Source organism: Aquarana catesbeiana, linkage group LG08 (assembly GCF_042186555.1).
Source record: "Aquarana catesbeiana isolate 2022-GZ linkage group LG08, ASM4218655v1, whole genome shotgun sequence".
Classification (NCBI taxonomy): domain Eukaryota; kingdom Metazoa; phylum Chordata; class Amphibia; order Anura; family Ranidae; genus Aquarana; species Aquarana catesbeiana.
This window is the reverse complement of record NC_133331.1, coordinates 308,042,086-308,064,896: the sequence shown is the minus strand read 5'-3', so window position 1 is coordinate 308,064,896 and position 22,811 is coordinate 308,042,086. Positions and strand designations below refer to the sequence as shown.

Below are 22,811 nucleotides of genomic sequence, written 5' to 3'. Positions count from 1 at the left end.
CCATGTTAGCCTATGTGGTCCATGTGCACATAGGGGTTTATGGGCAGAAATATAAACGCACCAAAATCTCGTTCAGGAGAGGATCAATTGGGGGAGAAAAAAATTGACGGGTGCGTGTAAACGCGCCTAAACGCTAACCAAAATAAAAGTAAAGCGCTCACTGGCCCAATGGTTAAAAAGTAGCAATATTAAAATAAGCACGATCCACAGATCGAGTGCATAGAGGTGGCAGCGGGTGACGTCCGTGCAACAAGCTCCTCCCCATGCGGGGCGTCACCCGCTGCCACTTCTATGCACTCGATCTGTGGATCGAGCTTATTTTAATATTGCTACTTTTTAACTTTTTAACTTTTATTTATATTATTTTTGCGCTGCACTTACTATTGTTTTACTGTTTATTTTTTAGGTGCATGTGATTACCTATAGTGTTCAGCTTGCATTCTTCACATTGCTCCCTGTTTTTTGTAGCTTACAGTCCTGTTTACAATTTGCTTTGCTTGGTGCTTCGATGAGGCTTTGGTGGAGCTTTGATGAGCCTTTGGTGGGGCTTCGATGAGTCTTTGGTGGAGCTTTGATGAGCCTTTGGTGGGGCTTCGATGAACCTTTGGTGGGGCTTCGATGAACCTTTGGTGGGGCTTCGATGAACCTTTGGTGGGGCTTCAATGAGGCTTTGATAGGGCTTCAAGCAAGCTTTGCCTCAGACTTCTATGGGGGCTTGGAAGACGCTTTGAAGCACCATTGAAGCTACATGGGATATAATTTTTGAAGTGAAGCAAACGCAAGGTGTAAACAGGACTGTAAGCTAACCATTTTATTTAGTGACATGGGCTTTCACTGGCGTTCAGAGAGCTTTAACAAAGCATGTCCGAAGCCTTGTTTTGAACCAAGTGTAAACTAGCCGTTAATGGGTGTTGAAGCCGAAGCTTAATGCTACGTACACACGAGCGGACTTTTCGACCGGACTGGTCCGACGGACAATTTGACCGTGTGTGGGCTTCATCGGACCTGCAGCGGACTTTTGCGGTCGAAAATCTGACGGACTTTAGATTTGGAACATGTTTCAAATCTTTACGTCGGAACTCCATCGGACCCAGTTCCTATCGAAAAGTCCGCTCGTCTGTATGCTAGTCCGACGGACGAAAACCGACGCTAGGGCAGCTATTGGCTACTGGCTATCAACTTCCTTGTTTTAGTCCAGTCGTACGTCATCACGTACGAATCCGTTGGACTTTGGTGTGATCGTGTGTAGGCAAGTCCGTTTGTTCAGGAAGTCCGTCGGAAAGTCCACTCAAAGTCCGTCGGATAGACCAGTCCGGTCGAAAAGTCTGCTCGTGTGTACACGGCATCAGTGTAAATGAGCCCTTAGGCCCCTTTCACAATACCGCAACTTCGCGGCGATTTCAGGGAATGCCTGGTGTAACTCGCATCAAAGTCGGACCAAAGTGGTGCAGGGACTACTTTGAAGTCGGCACGACTTCAAGTCGTACTAATATGAATGGTTGTCATTGGGAACGACTTGTCATGCGACTTTGCAGTCCCAAGTCGCGTGATAAGTCATACAAGTGTGAAAGGGGCCTAAGCGTTTTTTTAGCGTGAAATGCATCAACAGATCTCCCTCGTAAGATTTTTTAATATAAAAGACATCATAGCACTAGAATACGGGGGGGGATCTGGTGACGCGTTTCATGTTATAAAGTGCTTACTTATGTAGCACTGTTCCCACAGGAACTGCTGGAATACTTTTCCCCTGGGCTTCCCAATGATTATCCTGCAGCCAGTTACACAGTATTTTCACACAGCCAGGTGCACATGCTTTCGCTCGTTGTCTCCAATAACCAGTCTAAGGGGATTTGTTTTTATGTTTTATTTGGAGAACTTGGATAGGAGAAGGGAATTAGTAGGATACTCCAAATTAACTATTCACAGGTCAGGACAACTCTCTCTGTAATACCGTGGAGGCAGATGATCTGCTGAACCATACAGGGTCTGTATAGACCAGTGATGGGGAACCTTGGCACCCCAGATGTTCTGGAACTACATTTCCCAGGGTGCTCATGCTTTATGCGGTGCGTTGGAGCATCATGGGAAACGTAGTTCTAAAACATCTTGGGTGCCAAGGTTCGCCATCACTGGTATAGAAGAATGAGCCCCTCTGTAGCAGAGTGGACCTTATCAGTGGACACAGGTCTTCAAGACACTAGCCGGGGTCTCCTTTAGCTCGCACACCCAGTATGCTGACTTCTAGGACCGGAGGGAGATTTCAGCAACACACACAGTCTCAAGGATCCCTTCAGGGGTCTGTACTCACAAGACGTCCATGGACAGCTGGTAGCCTCCTTCCAACTTCTAAGCGACACTCTATACCAGTGACATAAGACCAGATCCATAGACTTTCTCCCTCATTCAGCTTGCACTGGAACCCTGGATTGTAGCTTGCAGGCTTCCGGCCCTCAGATCTGCAATCTGAGGCTGTATGGCCTTCCATGCTGGGGAGAGGCAGCAGAATCTCTCTCCTTAGAGGTGGGCTGCACTGGAACCCCTGAGCCCATTTGCTCTTACAATATAAATACAGTCACCCAGCATGCAATGGGGCGCCCCCCCTGCTAACTGGCCAGGGTTGTATTTACATCCATGCTTTCACCTGCTGGGTTTCCTATAGGGTTGCCACCTGTCCCGGATTCACCCGGACAGTCCGGGTTTGGAATCATGTGTCCGGGTTTCAGACTGCCTGGAACCTGAACACATTATTCAGACCAGACTATGGCTTCCCAGCAAGGTTGCTGGCTGTAGTTGTGTAAGCCGAGAGTGTGTTTACTCTCTTTCACACTTTCACACAGACTGGAGAGGAGAGAGGGCCTGATCTGCACCTCTTCCACACACCCCTACCCCTCTGTGTCTGCCCACACTCCAATCCACAGGGCTGTGCCTCAGAAAAGGAAAGTGGGGGCCGGAAATTTGAAGTCCAGTAGCCTCAGATACATCTGGATGAGAGGTGCTGACTGCCAAGGGGTGAGTGAGCTCCCCATCCATCCCTGTCTGTGACTGAAGTCTCCCCCTTTTCTCTCCTGCCTCTGAGTGAGTACACTAAAGTAAATCAGGGTTCTCAGAGCACCCCTTACATCAGAGTTCCCCTTTACACCGGAGGCCACAGTGTTCCCCCTTACATCACAGTCCTCTCCGTACATCAGAGTTCTCAGTGTTCCCCATTAAATCAGGGTTCCCAGAGCATCCCTTATGTTAGAGGCCCCAGAGTTCTCCCTTACATCAGAGTCTGCAGAGTCCTCCCTTACAGTGAAAGGGAACTCTGTGAGTTCAGATGTAAAAGGGGAACTCTTTGGACTCTGATGTAAAGGGGAACTCTTGTGATTAATTTAGAAATTAATTTAATTTAAATTTAAAGAAATTAAATTAATTTAGAAATGTTACATAGTTACATAGTTAGTCAGGTTGAAAAAAGACACAAGGCCATCCAGTTCAAGCATAAAAAAATAAATAAATAAATAAAATAAAAAATATCATACAATCCCATATACCCAATCCTATACCCACAGTTGATCCAGAGGAAGGCGATAAAAAAAAAAACCCCAGCAAAGCAGGATCCAATTTGCTACAGCAGGGGGAAAAATTCCTTCCTGATCCCAGAGAGGCAATCGGATGTTTCCCTGGATCAACTTTACCTATAATGACATGACATGATGAGCCCTGCACACCACATTCCATTGTGGGTACTGCACGGCACATGTCATGGTGGACAATGTACAGCACATGACATGGTGGGCACTGCACAGCAATTTACATGGTGGGCACTGCACATGACATGGTGGGCACTGCACAGCAATTTACATGGTGGGCACTGCACATGACATGGTGGGCACTGCATGACACAGCACATTACATGGTGGGCACTGAATGGCACAGCACATTACATGGTGGGCACAACACATTACATGGTGGGCACTGAATGGCACAGCACATTACATGGTGGGCACAACACATTACATGGTGGGCACTGCATGGCATAGCACGTTTTATGGTGGGCAATGCAACTGCACATTAAATGTTAGGAACTGCACATGACATAGTGGGCACTGCTGAACAGCACAGCACATTACACAGTGGGCACAACACACTACACGCTGGGCACAACACATGGCAGGGTGGGCACAGCATAGCACATGACATGGTGGGAACTGCAAATTACATGGGGGGGCACTGCAATGCACATGACATGGTGGGCACTGGGCACAAGAGAGCACATTACATGAGGGGAAGCAGCAGTCTGTCCCCTAGCACAATAATTACACAACATCCCCCTAACAAATGTACCGACCTTATCATAACAGTATGGGAGATGTCCTTCCTCCCGGGCTCCTGCTGGTTAGAACATCAGACATGGAGGATCTGTGTGAGTGAACAGATCCTGTGATAGGAGTCAGGCATCGGTAGAGACAGGACTTGTCTGCACTGACTTGTCTCCTCCATGTGCACAGAGGGCTCCTCTTCCTTCAGGAAGGCACACAGATATTGATAAGCCACTGGCATGGGCCTATATTCCGGGGGGGCCTGGAGCTGCAGCTCCACCAGCCCCTATGTTAATCCGGCCCTGCCTATAAATGTCAGTACCCAGTTATATTCTGTACATTTAGGAAAGTATCCAGGCCTTTTTAAAGCAATCTACTGAGCTGTCCAGAACTACCTGTAGCACTAACTCACGGTGGAGCTGCTGGTTTAAGCGGGTCTGTTACCTTCACTCTGCTTCCCTCTGTTTCACCGGCACCGGGTCTAGGGTTCCGTTGAGTTTACTTCTGGACGACACACGCACCAACACTGGAGTACGTTTTCAATGTTTTATTAAACAAACGACTTAGGAAGTAGCAGGAAAGAGGTAGAAAGGAAACTTGCAGAAGAAACTCAAATATTCTCTGGTAGGGTTCTCTTGACACAATGTCCTGGTAGAATTCAAATACCAATTGAAATGCACTCCCCTCGTGGGACACACTCTTTGCTCGTCTGGATAGGCCTCTCTCACCGGTCTAGCAGCCAGTACGTAGCACAAATCAAAGTCTCTGCCACAGACTTGTTTGGGAACAAAATCCATACGATCCTCTGCCACAGGATGTATAGGTTTTTCTATAGTGAACATCAGTCACAGTGCTTGAACCTTTAAGCCGAGCCGGCAACACTATGCTGTATAGTTACTTTCGGATACGTCCTCCAACCGAGTCACCAGGCCCCTCTATAGACCAGCACGCCGCGTGATCTCTCCAAGACGGGTCCTCCCCATGGCTCTCCTCGGTTGTCCAGCTTCGTCACACAGGACCGACAGCTCAGGACCATTCCTCGGCCGCGGTGGTAGGCCCCAGACAAGCCTCTGGACCCACCCCTGCGCCGCTGTATCGTGGGCCTCCCGAACGGAGGACCACGAGGTAGCTCCTTAACGCATACCTGTCGGCCAGGAGGGCCGGCAGGTGGCTGTAAAACAAACCCCAAAATATGGCGTCTGTCCCATAAATACCCTCGCCCAGAATGCAACTCAGAGGACCACCTCCACTGAGCGTGCCTCCGGGACAGAGGAGCATCCATATGCTTCAACACGTTGTCTTTCCAACCCTGACCAGTGGTAACAGCGACAGCCACCGGTCAGCACGGAAACACCCACAACGTCAGCCAAGCTGGAACAGAGGCGAACTTTTAACCTTACTAACGCACAATTTAAGTAACATGCGGTAGATTGCAAATCTACCAGCGCTACACACCTCTGGAGGGAGTCTATTCCACATTTTCACAGCTTTTACTGTGAAGAAATCTTTCCATATTTGGAGATGAAATCTCTTTTCCTCTAGACGTAAAGAGTGCCCCCGTGTCCTCTGTGATGACTGTAAAGTGAATAACTCAACACCAAGTTCACTACATGGACCACTTATATATTTGAACATGTTGATCATATCCCCCCTTATTCTCCTCTTCTCAAGAGTGAATAAATTCAGTTCCTCTAATCTTTCCTCATAGCTGAGCTCCCCCATGCCTCTTATCAGTTTGGTTGCCCTTCTCTGCACTTTCTCCAGTTCCCCGATATCCTTTTTGAGAACTGGTGCCCAAAACTGAACTGCGTATTCCAGATGAGGCCTTACTAATGATTTGTACAGGGGGGCAAATGTTATTTAATTGCAAAATATATGTATAGTTCATACTATTAAAAAAAAAAAAAAAATAGCTGCGCACCGCTACCCTGTTTCCCTGAAAATAAGACCTAGCGTGATTGTCAGTGATGGCTGCAAAATAAGCCCTACCCCCCAAAAAAGCCCTACCCGGTTTCCCCGAAAATAAGCCCTACCCTGAAAATAAGACCTAGAAGGACTTTAACTAGGGCTTATTTGGGGGGTAGGGCTTATATTGCAGCCATCACTGACAATCACGCTAGGTCTTATTTTCGGGGAAACAGGGTAAAGTGTTCGGGTTTGACTTGAAGAAAAGGTGGCAACCCTTGTTTCCTACCACTGTCCAATATGATTCATCACTATTGGATCAGTGTGAAATCTCCAAGACAAGCATGAATCAGCATCAGAGCACTCTGAGCAGACCCGACTAATCAATCACTGCGCTCTGTTAAGCAGACAACACCCAAATTTGCCTGTCTGCCGCTCTGTTAACCACTTACCGACCGGCCACTGTATATATACGTCATTACTTTGAAGATGGATATCTTGGTAACGGCAGTAGCTTGCTGCCACAACCGAGGTATCCATCTTTAGGGCCGGCGGTTCTGTACACGATAATGGTGGTCTCTGCGGTGGGTTTGCAGCGAGATCACCGTTATTGGTGGCGGGAGAGGTGCCCCCTCCCGCCGCTCTCCTGCGCCCTCAGCCGCTTAGCCGCCTACTTACTTAGCGGTGGAGGCAATCGGGTCCTCTCACTTCCTAGGTATGGAGGCGAGTGAGGCTAAGATGGCCCCCACCCGTCTCCATACCATAGGAGGGCAGAAGCGACGTCATGACGTCAGCTCCGCCCACTTGTCTTAAAGGCACATTTTTTTTTTTCATTTTTTTAAACTTTTTTTTTTTTTTTTTGCATCAAAGTCCAAATATGAGATCTGAGGACTTTTTGACCCCAGATCTCATATTTAAGAGGACCTGTCATGCTTTTTTCTATTACAAGGGATGTTTACATCCCTTGTAATAGGAATAAAAGTGATCCATTTTTTTTTAAAAAAAACAGTGAAAAAAGAAATAAAATAAAGTAAAATAAATCAATTAATTAAAAAAAAAATTTTTTTTAAAGCGCCCTGTCCCGCCGAGCTCGCGCGCAGAAGCGAACGCATATGTGAGTAGCGCCCGCAAACCACACATGTGAGGTGTCGCCGTGATCGGTAGAGCGAGAGCAATAATTCTAGCCCTAGACCTCCTCTGTAACTCAAAACATGCAACCTGTAGAATTTTTTAAACATCGCCTATGGAGATTTTTAAGGGTAAAAGTTTGACGCCATTCCACGAGCGGGCGCAATTTTGAAGCGTGACATGTTGGGTATCAATTTACTTGGCGTAACATTATCTTTCACAATATAAAAAAAAAAATTGGGCTAACTTTACTGTTGTCTTATTTTTTTATTGAAAAAAGTGAATTTTTTCCAAAAAAAGTGCGCTTATAAGACCGCTGCACAAATACGGTGCAAAAAAAAAAAAGTATTGCAATGACCGCCATTTTATTCTCTAGGGTGTTAGAAAAAAAAAAAACAATATATAATGTTTGGGGGTTCTAAGTAATTTTCTAGCAAAAAAAAAACAGTTTTAAACATGTAAACACCTAAAATCCAAAACGAGGCTGGTCCACTTGGTTAAGAAAAAGCCAAAAACGATATACACTTTCTTGCACCTACCTAGGAGGGTGCTACATCTATATGAATCAGTGTTTTTTTTTACTGCAAACCGTGTCAAAAGATCCCCCTTGTATTCTAGTGCTGTGATGTCTTTTATCTTCAAATTGCTACGATAAAGATTTTTGAAGCGTCCTACTAGAATGTGCGGCCATCCGCTTCTTCTAATCAAGTGCCTAGACGCTAGGTGCGTTTAGCGCTTAAGCGTTCATTCATTTCAATGGCCAGAATAAATTACTAGTCTGGCCAATTAATTGAATGAACACCCCCAAAGGCTTCCTGCGCCCGAACGTGTCTAAACTCGGCTTTAGACCCGTTTTTAATGCTGCTTTTCTCCTCGTTAGGAGGAAAGTGTTTAGAAAGGCCTAATGTCCATGAGGCCTTTATCTCCAGCAACTGCTCCACACACATCATCTCTCCAGATGAATCCAAAAATTTGGAAGAGAATCAAGACACACATCTATGTACAAAGATACAGGGCCATAGGTGTGCGCACAGGGTGTGCCGGGTGTGCACAGGCACACCCTAATCACCCTGTGCAACACAGATTCCCCCTACTGCCCTGGCTCCCCACTCCTTCCCTCTGCAGCACTTCTGGCTTCCCTCCTCTCCTCTCCTGTCCGCTGTTGCTGCGGAGATGTTTTAGGATGAGTGAGGGAAGGGGCCGGTAAATATGTATTTATCAGCCCCTTCCCTTTCTGAATGAACATGGTGAGTTATGTGAGTAGTAGTGAGTAGTGTGTGTTTGAGCTTTGGGGTGCACACCCTAATGCAATAGGCTGTGCACACCTATGTACAGGGCATGTCGAAGGATGATTGTGGATCAGGTTTATATTCTAACATATCCTTACTTCACCTTTACAACTTTGAGGAACCCTTGAAATAACTTTCTGGTCTCGGGGAACCCCAGCTAAAAAAATGACTATATCTAAGATCAACTTGATTAAAATGAAAATTTTGCCCCTATTACTGTATAACCTTAGGAATTCTCCGGCGTGGATTCCAAAGTCCATTTTCAAATCAATAGATGCTATGATTTCCTCCTTTTTTATGGCAGGGAGGCATTCCCCGCCCTAAATTAGCGATACTACAGCAGCCATGGGAGGAGGGGGGCCTTGCCGTTCCTAATTTCCACAAATACTTCCTGGCTGGACAGTTGAAGGTGGCCCACCACTGGCTGATTGCTCCTCTGGATGATGCCTCTGTGTTCCTGGAAGCGGCCTGTGTGGGCTCCTATGAGGCGCTGTCCCATTTGTTATACAGGGGTCTAAAAGCTCCATATCCACTGACATCCTCCATGCGCTCAGTGATGAGGGCATGGGTTATGGCTCAGGGATTGCGATCACCTAGCTCTACCAGACTTTCTGGAAAAAGGGAAAAAAACTGCACTATAAGGTGTTAAGATATAAAAAAGATATTTGTGAATGAAGCAGCAATTCTAACAATAAAACATCAATTGTTAATGCAAATTATAAAGAAAAAGAAGACATGATGATGTCACGAAATGCGTAGGGCGGAGCTAGACAACGAGCTGACGTCACCTCCATTCTGTGCTCCATTCCAGTAGGACGGGTTTGTCCGAGTCCATACGGCCAACGGACCGGACTTAAGGCTGTTTATTCTCTGGAATATTGTAAGTGTTCATTTTATGAGTTTTGGAATAAAATATCTTTTATGGTTTTACGCTATGTGAGTTCCATTTTTTGTTTTATGGTACACCCCTTCCACGAGTTCACTGCTGATGGTGTGACGACCCCTAGTGGATGTTGATGTGGGTTCCTATTGCCAGTGCTAATGTGCATCTGCGTGCTATGATCCTCTGTAGTGGGGGATCGTGGCCATTCGGTAAGGAGTGACCCCTTCTATTTCTGGTGGTGGATTCCTTCCTGTTTCTTCACAGATGAACATTTGTCAATCACTTGGACTTTTATATATATTGTTTTATTGGTGGTTTAGGGCCACCTCCTTTCACTGCAGTTTAAGATTTATTTTTTGAACTACAAGCAGTTCTCACAAGGGTTTATTTATTTTTCACATTCACATTCACTGTGCATTAAGTGGTTTTTATATTTCGCCACTGTTTAATATATGTTCTACCAGACTTTCCCCTAATATCCCACTGTGGAGGAATCTCAATTTAACACATTTTTTTTGGTTACCCGGACCCGGTAGTGTGGACCAGGTATGGAATTAAGATCTTGATTCACATTGTATCGAACTGTACTTTATTGTCATTCGATGAATTAAAACTAAAATATAATTTGCCCAATACTCACTTCTTCAGGTACATTCAATTAAGGCATGCTTTTTGCTCACAATTTGGTGGGTAGCCTCTTGACCTTGAGCCCAGTGACCTAGAGCTACTGACACGCAGTGAACCGCTGCCTAAACCAGTCTCCAGCCTATATAAAGACCTATTCCATGAAACGACCCTCCTGTCGGGGCCTTGCAGGAGAGCTTGGGAGGCTATAGCTCCGGCAGCTGGACAGGGATGATTGGGACGATATGTGGGGGAATGCGTTTTAGTATCTAGTATCTAGCAGAGATAGATTGATCCACTACAAATTCTTGCATAGAGTCTATCTCACCCCGGCTAGATTTGCAAGGATGTTTGGGAATCAACACTCCCAATGCTGGCGATGCGCTGCACCTTTAGCTAACTTTATGCATATCTTTTGGGAGTGCCCACAAATTAAACCCTACTGGCAAGCCATTGCTTGCTGTATTAGGTTGGTCACTTCTATCTCTATCCCCATGTCCATTGAAGTATGTCTATTACATTTGGTCGAGCCCCTGGCTATACGGACTCTCCTTACACTACTGCTATTCTATGCTAAAAAGCGCATCATCCTATCATGGAAAAGCTCTGTGACTCCAACTATGGAGTCTTGGAAAGCGTTGGTCAACAAGGCAGTACCCTTTTACAAGGCTACTTACTTAAGCAGGGAGGCGCTGACTAAGTTCGATAGGGTTTGGGAGGGGGGGGGGGGTGGATGGCTTTCATGGATACGGCATCAGATTGATCACAGTGAGGTATAGAACAGTGATCCTTCATAGGTATTATGGTCCCGGGAGGTGAATGCTAGTGGGAAATTGAGTCATATACTGACCATTTGGGGGAGGGGAAACTATCTCCTCTCAACCAATTAGACCTTTTCTCTATATGGGAGGGGGAGGGGAATGGGGGGGTGGAGAGTAACTGCTTTATTGAAGGTATCCGATAGGACTACATGGGGAGCCACGGGACTGTGTCCCTGTGTCAAGGTAGACCGCCTCCTGCTGGGGGTCGGGACGTTTATGTACCTGTCTGGACAAGGTTTTGGGGGGATGTATCACAAGTTGATGTGATAATTTTATGTTGTGCTGTTTTATGTAATGTGTTCCGGCAATTTTTTATGGCCGGTTGTTATCCACACTGTGTGGCTTGTTATTGTATGTTCTGTATAAAACGAAATAAAAATAATAAAAAAAAAAAGAAAAATGACTATATCTACAATTCATGACAAATTAGTTTGATGGTCAGTGGGAAGAATGCTCCTTACCCTTGTAAAGAATTGGGAAGAATTCTCCCCTTACAGATAGCTAAAAAATATCAATGGTGTCAGTGGGAACTTATCTGAGAGGCAGAAATTCCTCATTGCTCAAGGAACCTCTAGCAACCTGGAACCTCTAGCAACCTGGAGGAGACCTGGTTGAGAAACCATGGTCTAACATAACTGTTTCTAAATAAACATAATTGTTTTTAGCGATACCTCATTAATTTTCTATGGAGACATCTGAATTTCCGATCTGCTCGTATAAGATACTTACTTCCTTTTCTTTGTAACTAGAATTATTTTATGGTCTGTGGAAGAACTGATTTTAGCCCAAAATTGTTCCTTTCCCGTAAAACAAATATTCTCACCAATCCAATTTTTTACAAAGTAACAACTTTTTTTTTTATTGTTGGACGCAGAAAGGATGAATTAGAACCTCTATCAGATTTTTTCTGTTCAATATTCAACAGAACTCATAAAACCCACCATGGCCTAAAATGCACATATCAGAGAAAGTATAAGGAAGTCAAAAACTGCCAGTTGTATGACCTTACTTACTGGGAAGCCTGGGTCTAGTGCAGGGGCAAAATACCATAATAATGGAGGTTATATAGGAGAGTGCCTCCATCCAAAAGGAGATCTCAAACATGTAGCATATCACCAACCAGCAGATATGTATACTGCTGTTTACAATATATACTATATTGCCAAAAGTATTGGGACACCCCTCCAAACCATTGGATTCAGGTGTTCCAATCACTTTCATGGCCACAGGTGTATAAAATCGCACACCTAGGCATGCAGACCATTTCTACAAACAGTTGTGAAAGAATGGGTCACTCTCAGGAGCTCAGTGAATCCAAGCGTGGTACCGTGATAGGTGGCCACCTGTGCAATAAGTCCATTTGTGACATTTCCATACTACTACATATTCCACGGTCAACTGTTAGTGGTATTTTAACAAAGTGGAAACAACTGGGAACAGCAGCAACTCAGCCAAGAAAGTGGTAGGCCACGTAAAATGATAGAGCGGGGTCAGCGCATTGCTGAAGCTCACAGTGCTCAGAAGTCGCCAACTGTCTGCAGAGTCACTAGCTACAGACCTCCAAACTTCACGTTGCCTTCATATTAGCACAACAACAGTGTGTAGAAAGCTTCATGGAATGGGTTTCCATGGCCGAGCAGCTGCATCCAAGCTTTACATCTCTAAGTGCAACACAAAGCATTGGATGCCGTGGTGTAAAGCACGCCACCACTGGACTCTAGAGCAGTGGAGATGTGTTCTCTGGAGTGACCAGTCACGCTTCTCTGTCTGGGTTTGGTGGTTGCCACGGGAACAGTACGTGCCTGACTATGCCAATTGTAAAGTTTGGTGGAGGGGGGGTTATTGTGTGGGGTTGTTTTTCAGGGGTTGGGCTTGGCCCCTTAGTTCCAGTGAAAGGAACTCTTAAGGCGTCAGCATACCAAGACATTTTGGACAATTTCATGCTCCCAACTTTGTGGGAACAGTTTGGGGATGGCCCCTTCCTGTTCCAAAATGACTGCACACCAGTGCACAAAGCAAGGTCCATAAAGACATGGATGAGCGAGTTTGGGGTGGAGGAACCTGACTGGCCTGCACAGAGTCCTGACCTCAACCCGATAGAACACCTTTGGGATGAATTAGAGCGGAGACTGCGAGCCAGGCCTGCTCGTCCAACTTAAGTGCCTGATCTCACAAATGTGCTTCTGGAAGAATGGTCAAACATTCCCATAGACACACTCCTAAACCTTGTGGACAGCCTTCCCAGAAGAGTTCAAGCTGTTATAGCTGCAAAGGGTGGGCCAACTCAATATTGAAACTTGACTGGCCTGCACAGAGTCCTGACCTTAACCCAATAGAACACCTTTGGGATGAATTCGGGCGGAGACTGCGAGCCTAAAGCTAGGTCCATAAAGACATGGATGAGCGAGTTTGAAAGATCAGTGCTTATTCAAAGTAAAAGACAAACTAAAAAAAAAAAAAAATCCCTAAACCCAACATGTTTCGCCTCTAAACGAAGCTTCTTTAGGAGTGCAACTGTAGAGTTGTGTCAAACAAGGCACAAATGGCCTGTGTATATTCCCATTGGGCGATTTCTCCTCATATCCTGTTCTGTTGACAGGAGGAAGAGAAATGAACGGAAATTTCCCCAACTGGAACACAGATATAAGAATACAAGAAGAGCAGATTTAATAAATCTCCAATCAAAGAAAACCTAGAATAAACTTTTTTTATTTTATTTAGTATTGTACTTTTAATAAGAGTGTTTTTTTACTCATGAGATTGATAAGTGAAACCATTAATTTAGTATAAGAAGCCGCCTGAGGTGTCAGAACTATGGAGGAACTCTGTGCAGACATTATTCTTCCCGGTACAGTCCAGATAATTCTCAGTTTATTATCCATCTACAGAGAGGAGAGTCCTGTGTAGATTACATGACCACATCAATGAAGATGGAGGAGGTCCAAAATCACATGACTGAGAGGATATTGAACCTCACCCTGGAGATCATCTACCTGCTGACCGGAGAGGTGAGGAGGATTCTGGGAGGTCACATGACATCACTCTTATCTCTATTAATAAAACACAGACCTGACCGGAGAGGTTAGGAGGATTCTGGGAGGTTTGTAGTGATAATTATTACTTTCTCCCTTTACACAGGATTATAAAGTAGTGAAGAAAATACCTGAAGATCCATTAACACCCAGCAGTGGTCTTCACAGGACATCACCCATCACAGTGCCTCCACCTCACTGCCTGACAACAGAGGTAACCGGTGCCAAGAAGATTCTAGAAGTCACCAACAAGATCATTGATCTGCTGACAGGAGAGGTGAGCGGTGCCGGGAATTCTGGGACATTATCCAGTAACAGACAAGGGATGTGTCTGGATGGTGACTGTATCATTGTGTGTGTGTCAGGTTCCTATAAGGTGTCAGGATGTCACTGTCTATTTCTCCATGGAGGAGTGGGAGTATTTAGAAGGACACAAGGATCTCTACAAGGACGTCATGATGGAGAATCAGCCGCCCCTCACATCACCGGGTAAGAGGAGACTTTATTGTAAAGGAGAGAGCAGTACAGAGGGTCCACCTAGATCCCCCATCATCTGATAAACACATAGAAACAATGTATTCAGTCAGTGTGTGTGTTTCCTACAGATGGATCCAGTAATGGGAACCCACCAGAGAGATGTCCCTGTCCTCTGTATTACTGGGATTCCATACAGGAAGGTCACACCATCCCTCACCATCATCAGGTAGATGGATCCAGTAACAAAATCCCACCAGAGAGATGTCCCCATCCTCTGTATTCCCGGGATTCCACACAGGAAGATCACACCCTCTCACATAAGGTTAAGTAGAAAGCTAATTAATAGCTGATATTTACATTTTGACCCGTTCAATATCTATGTGGTTATAGCTAAACTCATTTCTATGAAATATACAGGATAAAAACCAGAGTGATCCTAATAATGCTGTTAAAAAGGAGATAAAAGAAGAGGATGATGAGGTTGGTGTGATGGAGAGGTTTTCCAAAAGACACAAAGACCCCTTCATGATGGAATCATTCAGTGACACAAACCCACCAAAGAGATGTCCCCGTCTTCTGTATTCCATGGATTCCACACAGGAAGGTCACACCATCCCTCACCATCATCAGGTAGGTGGGACTGAGTGTATAGCACTAAAAAATTATTTTGACCACTTCAGGTTTCGTGCTTGAAAACCCCCTATTTTTACATTTCCAGTATGAGCCTGCTTATTCTGTGATTAATTTCCATTACTTAGTGTATGTAAAGTCTAACAGTACTATTCCCCTCTATTCATTATGACAGACAGTAATTGCAAGCAATAGCAACATGGGGGAGCAATTTTAGGGGTAGAGAAGCTGCTGTTGAAGTTTTTTAGGTGGTATCTCCTACATTAAAAATCCTCAAGTGGCTAAACTATTGGAGAATATGTTTCTATGTATGTTATTTCCACTCAATTTTTCCAGATGTTTTGTTCTGTTTTGATCTTTTTTGGGGGGTTTAGGGTGCAAAACTGAAAGACATCAAAGTTGAGATTAAAGAGGAAGAAGAAGAGACGTTGGTGAGTGGAGATCAGCAGTCTATGAAGGAGGGGGAGATGATTATGAAATGTAAAGAGGAAGAATCTTCTCTACATATAGACACAAGTAAGTAATAAACACTAAATGAAAAAACTGTTCACATTTTTATTTTACTTCTATGAATATAAAGTTTGTGCATTTAAAAAGACATCGCCCCCCCCTTAAAAAATGCTAGTGTGGCAACTGATCCAGAGGAAGGCAGAAAACCCTTACACAACTTGGCCCAATTTTCACCAACAAAGATTTATTCCCACCTCCTCTGGTAGCAGCTGGAACTCTTGCACTAATTTTGATTCCTCAGCTTTCAACACCCAGCCCAACCTTCTCATGGGCCCAATGGAATGCCTGCTCGTTTTGTAACAAGCTCACCTCTGTCATTTATCTTTCTATCTCCAACTCCTTTAACCTACTTGCTGTTACTAATATCTGGCTTTAGGAATCTAACACTGCCTCTCCAGCTGCCCTTTCCCATAGTGATCTCCACTGGACTCACTCACCCAGACCCAGTGGATGAAAGGGAGGTGCAGTTGGAATCCTTTTGTCCCCACAAAGCACCTTTCAAGTCCTTCCCAAACCTTGCTCTATATCCTTCTCTCAATATAAGGTCATGTTCCCAAAAAATGAGGTGGAGATAATGTACACCATATGAAAGGTCCATCTCCATTCCTCAATATAACTTAATGTTCCCAACAAATGAGGTGGAGATACTATACACCATATGAAAGGTCCATCTCCATTCCTCAATATAACGCCATGTTCCCAACAAATGAGGTGGAGATACTGTACACCATATGAAAGGTCCATCTCCATTCCTCAATATAACGTCATGTTCCCAACAAATGAGGAGGAGACACTGTACACCATATGAAAGGTCCATCTCCATTTCTCAATATAATGTCATGTTCCCAACAAATGAGGAGGAGATACTGTACACCATATGAAAGGTCCATCTCCATTCCTCAATATAACGTCATGTTCCCAACAAATGAGGAGGAGATACTGTACACCATATGAAAGGTCCATCTCTATTCCTCAATATAATGCCCTGTTCCCAACAAATGAGGAGGAGACTCTGTACACCATATAAAAGGTCCATCTCCATTCCTCAATATAATGTCATGTTCCCAACAAATGAGGAGGAGATACTGTACACCATATGAAAGGTCCATCTCCATTCCTCAATATAACTTAATGTTCCCAACAAATGAGGTGGAGATACTGTACACCATATGAAAGGCCCTTTAATGTTCCATGCCAGAGCTTTAAGACCCTTTATTGCTAGAGCAAAATGATATATTTGAGTGAACGAAATAAAAATCACAACATTTTTTACAAAAACAATTGCTTTCCAACAGATGGACACTATGTTTGGTATGGGAAAATCTCTGAAGGACATCATATTTTACCTCCACCTTATATTACAGAAGACAATGGAATTGCACAATATTCTCCAGGATTAAATTCTAATACTGAACGTACACATCACAGACCTTACCCTTCTGAGGGATCAATGTATCTGTCTAATCCTGAGGAATCTTCTGGTACATCACATATTGTTACTCCAAATATCCTTCTGAGATTTCACAGTACAGATACATCAACAGATCCATCTAATCCCACAAAAATGTCCTTCAGCCATAAAGGAGTTCACATAGTAGAAAATTCATTCCCATGTTTGATGTGTGGGAAATCCTTCACTGAAAATGAAGCCCTTCTTCTACACCAAAGAAGTCACACAGAAGAGCGTCCTTTCTCATGTTCAGAGTGCGGGAAGTGTTTTATTAAGAGAAAAGTACTTCTTATGCACCAAAGAATTCATAAGGGCGAGCGTCCTTTCCCGTGTGCCGAGTGCGGGAAGTGTTTCATTACGAAAGGAAGGCTTTTTGAACACCTGAGAATTCACACAGGTGAGCGTCCTTTCTCATGTTCAGAGTGTGGGAAATCTTTCACTATGAAAAGAGACCTCCTTCAACACCAGAAAATTCACACGGATGTACGTCCTTTCTCATGTTCAGATTGCGGCAAATGTTTCTATCGCAAATCAGAACTTCTCATACATCAAAGAATACACACGGGGGAGCGTCCTTTCTCATGTCCGGAGTGTGGGAAATGTTTCTATCGCAAGTCATGCCTATATCGACACCAGAGAAGTCACACCAGTGAACGTTCGTTCTTATGTTCGGAGTGCGGAAAATCCTTCACTGACGGTGGTAGCCTTCTTAGACATCGGAAAATTCACACTGGTGAGCGCCCTTTCACATGTTCAGAGTGCGGGAAATCTTTCACCATGAAGGGAGACCTTCTTAAACATGAGAGAATTCACACAGGTACGCGCCCCTTCTCATGTTCAGAGTGCGGGAAAGGTTACATTGACAAAAGAGACCTTCTCAATCACCAGAGAAGTCACACGGGCGAGCGTCCTTTCTCATGTTCAGAGTGCGGGAAGACTTACGTTCAAAAAGGAGACCTTCTTAAACACCAGAGAATTCACACCGGTAAGCGCCCGTTCTCGTGTGCAGAGTGCGGGAAATGTTTCGTCGGCAAAAGAGACTTCCTCAATCACCAGAGAAGTCACACAGGCGAGCGTCCTTTTTCCTGTTCGGAGTGCTGGAAATCTTTCTCTATGAAAGGAGACCTTCTTAAACACCAGAGGATTCACACCGGAGAGCGTCCTTACTTATGTGTAGAGTGCGGGAAATCTTTCACTATAAAAAGAGACCTCCTTAGACACCAAAGAAGTCACACGGGTGAGCGCCCTTATTCATGTTCAAAGTGCGAGAAATGTTTTACACAAAAAAGAAGCCTAATTAGACATCAGAGAATCCACATACCTGCTGAGGCTGTTGAAACATGTCCGTAGGCTTACAACCGGTGGAATTTTTCGGGCCATAGAACAACCGGTGGACCAAGTCACATTTTGGAATCTTCTTTTTTTCTTGGAGACCCCGGTGGTAAAATCTTCCTGCTACAGTTTATATCTCTCTTCCTGCCCAAACTGGGGGTCTCCTTTCCTCTCCAAAATATAAAAATACAAGTCCAGCAGGGAGAGGGCCCCTCATTATGGGCATGGCTTGAATGCAGACTCGGGAACTCCAAAGATCTAACGTACTAGAGAACAGTTGTGGCTGAGTGAACCTCGGGTTCTCCAGGGGTGAGATTGCGTAAGGCAGGGGTAGGCAACCTCGGTACTCCAGCTGTGGTGAAACAACAAATTCCATCATGCCTCTGCCTCTAGGAGTCATGCCTGTGATTGTCAGGGTCTTGCCATGTCTCATGGGACTTGTAGATTTAAAAAGCTGGAGGGCCGAGGTTGCCTATCCCTGGCGTAAGGGCTCAAGTATTGCATCGTGCAAGTCAAGATTTTTGAGGGTGTGGTTTAAAAGCTCTGGGTGTGTGTGCATCAGATTATAGTAATGTAGACCCCTACTCATATAACGCAACAGCACTGACCCCACAAAGGTGGGTAACACACTGGCAATCATGATCATACATGGGGTAACAGTTTGGCAATCATGACCATACATGGGGCAACAGATGGGAAATCATGAACATATATGGGGCAACAGTTGGACAACTGTGACCATTCATGGGCCAACAGTTGGGCAATCATGACCATACATGGGGCAACAGTTGGACAATCGTGACCATACATGGAGCAACAGTTGGGCAATCATGACCATACATGGGGCAACAGTTGGACAATTCTGACCATACATGGGGCAACAGTTGGGCAATCATGCCTATACATGGGGCAACAGTTGGGCAATCCTGACCATACATGGGGCAACAGTTTGGCATATATGGCAGTGCAAGGGCCCATGTAATGCATTATGCAAGTCAAGATTTTTCGGAGTGTGGTTTAAATGTTTTGGGTGTGCATGCATCAAATTTTAGTAATATAGACCCCTACTTACATAGATAATACAACAGCACTGAACCCACAAAGGTGGGTAACACACTGGCAGCCCTACCATACATGGGGCAAAAAGTTGAGCAATTATGACCATACATGGGCCAACAGTTGGGCAATCATGACCATACATGAGGCAACAGTTGAGCAATCATGACCATTCATGGGGCAACAGTTGGGCGATCATGACCATACATGGGGCAAAGTTGGGTAATCGTGACCATACATGGGACAACAGTTGGGTAATCGCGACCATACATTGGGGCACAGTTGGGCAATCGTGACCATACATGGGGCAACAGTTGGGCAATCGTGACTTTACATGGGGCAACAGTTGGGCAATCATGACAATACATGGGGCAACAGTTTGGAATATATGGCAGTGCAAGAGCCCATGTATTGCATTAAGCAAGTTAAGATTTTTCAGAGTGTGGTTTAAACATTTTGGGTGTGCATGCATCAAATTATAGTAATATAGACCCCTACTTGCATAGATGATACAACAGTACTGCACCCACAAAGTGGGTAGCACACTGGCACTCATGACCATAGATGGGGCAAACAGTTGGGCAATCATGACCATTCATGGGGCAATAGTTGGGCAATCATGACCATACATGGGGCAACAGTTGGGCAATCGTGACCATACATGGGACAACAATTGGGCAATCATGGCAGTGCAAGGGCCCAAGTATTGCAATATATTCTGTCTGGAACTCTCTACCCCAAACTGTCCGACTATCTCCTACTCTGTCCACTTTCAGATGATCCCCGGAAACATTTCTTCAGAGGTGGGGAACACACTGGCAATCATGACAATATATGGGGCAACAGTTGGGCAATCATGACTATACATAGGGCAACAGTTGGGCAATCATGACCATACATGGGGCAACAGTTGGGCAATCATGTCCATACGTGAGTCAACAATTGGGCAATCATGACCATACATGGGGCAACAGTTGGGCAATCCTGACCATACATGGGGCAACAGTTGGGCAATCATGTCCATACGTGAGTCAACAATTGGGCAATCGTGACCATACATGGGGTAACAGTTGGGCAATCATGACCATACATGGGGCAACAGTTGGGCAATCATGTCCATACGTGAGTCAACAATTGGGCAATCATGACCATACATGGGGCAACAGTTGGGCAATCATGACCATACACGGGGCAACAGTTGGGCAATCATGACTATACATGGGGCAACAGTTGGGCAATCATGTCCATACGTGAGTCAACAATTGGGCAATCATGACCATACATGGGGCAACAGTTGGGCTATCATGACCATACATGGGGCAACAGTTGGGCAATCATGTTAATACGTGAGTCAACAATTGGGCAATCATGACCATACATGGGGCAACAGTTGGGCAATCATGACCATACATGGGGCAACAGTTGGGCAATCATGTCCATACGTGAGTCAACAATTGGGCAATCATGACCATACATGGGGCAACAGTTGGGCAATCATGACCATACATGGGGCAACAGTTGGGCAATCATGACCATACATGGGACAACAGTTGGGCAATCATGTCCATACGTGAGTCAACAATTGGGCAATCATGACCATACATGGGGCAACAGTTGGGCAATCATGACCATACATGGGGCAACAGTTGGGCAATCATGACCATACATGGGGCAACAGTTGGGCAGTCATGTCCATACGTGAGTCAACAATTGGGCAATCATGACCATACATGGGGCAACAGTTGGGCAATCATGACCATACATGGGGCAACAGTTGGGCAATCATGTCCATACGTGAGTCAACAATTGGGCAATCATGACCATACATGGGGCAACAGTTGGGCAATCATGACCATACATGGGGCAACAGTTGGGCAATCATGTCCATACGTGAGTCAACAATTGGGCAATCATGACCATACATGGGGCAACAGTTGGGCAATCATGACCATACACGGGGCAACAGTTGGGCAATCATGACCATACATGGGGCAACAGTTGGGCAATCATGTCCATACGTGAGTCAACAATTGGGCAATCATGACCATACATGGGGCAACAGTTGGGCTATCATGACCATACATGGGGCAACAGTTGGGCAATCATGTCCATACGTGAGTCAACAATTGGGCAATCATGACCATACATGGGGCAACAGTTGGGCAATCATGACCATACATGGGGCAACAGTTGGGCAATCATGTCCATACGTGAGTCAACAATTGGGCAATCATGACCATACATGGGGCAACAGTTGGGCAATCATGACCATACATGGGGCAACAGTTGGGCAATCATGACCATACATGGGACAACAGTTGGGCAATCATGTCCATACGTGAGTCAACAATTGGGCAATCATGACCATACATGGGGCAACAGTTGGGCAATCATGACCATACATGGGGCAACAGTTGGGCAATCATGACCATACATGGGGCAACAGTTGGGCAGTCATGTCCATACGTGAGTCAACAATTGGGCAATCATGATCATACATGGGGCAACAGTTGGGCTATCACGGCAGTGCAAGGGGAAACTCTTCCACAATGCAGACAACAGAGCAATAACAACAGTAAATAGCTAAGACCAATAGCGGGACATCCAATCCAATCAGACTGTATCTTTCATCAATGGAGTTTTTTATAGTTTGCTGTTGACTGCAGCACATCGTTGCTATTTTAAAGGTATAATTCTTAATAAATTACATTTTTTTACCTCTTTTATACAAGATTTTACTTGAATTAATTCAAACTTTGTTTTATCGTAAAGAGCTGGGATCCCCGCTCTAAGCTTAAGAGGAGACTTCCTCAGCAAACAGGGTGCCGGCTTCTTAAGGTACTCCTCCAAAAAGGAACAGACATGGGAATGTTGCCAATATTTTTGGCAATAAAGCATAACGTAAAGTGTTAAAGTGGTTGTAAACCCTTTTTTGGGACTTCTACCTATAGGTAAGCCTAGAATAAGGCTTACCTATAGGTAGTGGAAATATCTCCTAAACATGCGCCGTTTAGGAGATATTTCACTTGTAGTCCGCCCTCCGCCGATAAAGTGAACGGCGCATGCGTGGGGAAGAAACGAAACTCTGTGCTGTTTCTTCCCTAGCGTGTGCCGTTACTGTGCGCATGCGCGGGAGTGACGTCACACGGCTCCGGCAAATCACAGAGCCGGAGTCCGTGGCCCGGAAGGAAGAGGAGCTTGAAGATGGACGCTGCCTACACAGGGAACATCTCTGGATTCTTTTGCAGGTAAGTGTCACATAATGGGCTAGTATGCGATGCATACTAGCCCATTATGCTTTTAATTTGCAGGTTATACAGGGAGCAAAAGAGGAAGTAAAACTTATCAGGGTTTACTTCCTCTTTAAAGGATG

The 22,811-nt window shown here is 45.0% G+C and overlaps 2 protein-coding genes across 2 annotated transcripts in view; both read left to right on the top strand.

The window, feature by feature from the left end:
- The window catches only part of LOC141106918 (uncharacterized), a 118,330-nt gene that overhangs the window by 81,327 nt on the left and 14,192 nt on the right, over positions 1-22,811 (top strand). Inside the window, 1 exon segment of the mRNA XM_073597848.1 lies at positions 14,878-14,940. Within this exon segment, the coding sequence (XP_073453949.1) occupies positions 14,878-14,940 (63 nt within the window).
- LOC141105110 (uncharacterized) lies at positions 14,594-22,140 on the top strand. The gene is made up of 4 exons (XM_073594976.1): positions 14,594-14,782; positions 14,878-15,090; positions 15,465-15,606; positions 16,896-22,140. The coding sequence occupies exons 2-4, from the start codon at positions 14,950-14,952 to the stop codon at positions 18,398-18,400; spliced, it is 1,788 nt and encodes a 595-aa protein (XP_073451077.1). The 5' UTR covers positions 14,594-14,782; positions 14,878-14,949; the 3' UTR covers positions 18,401-22,140.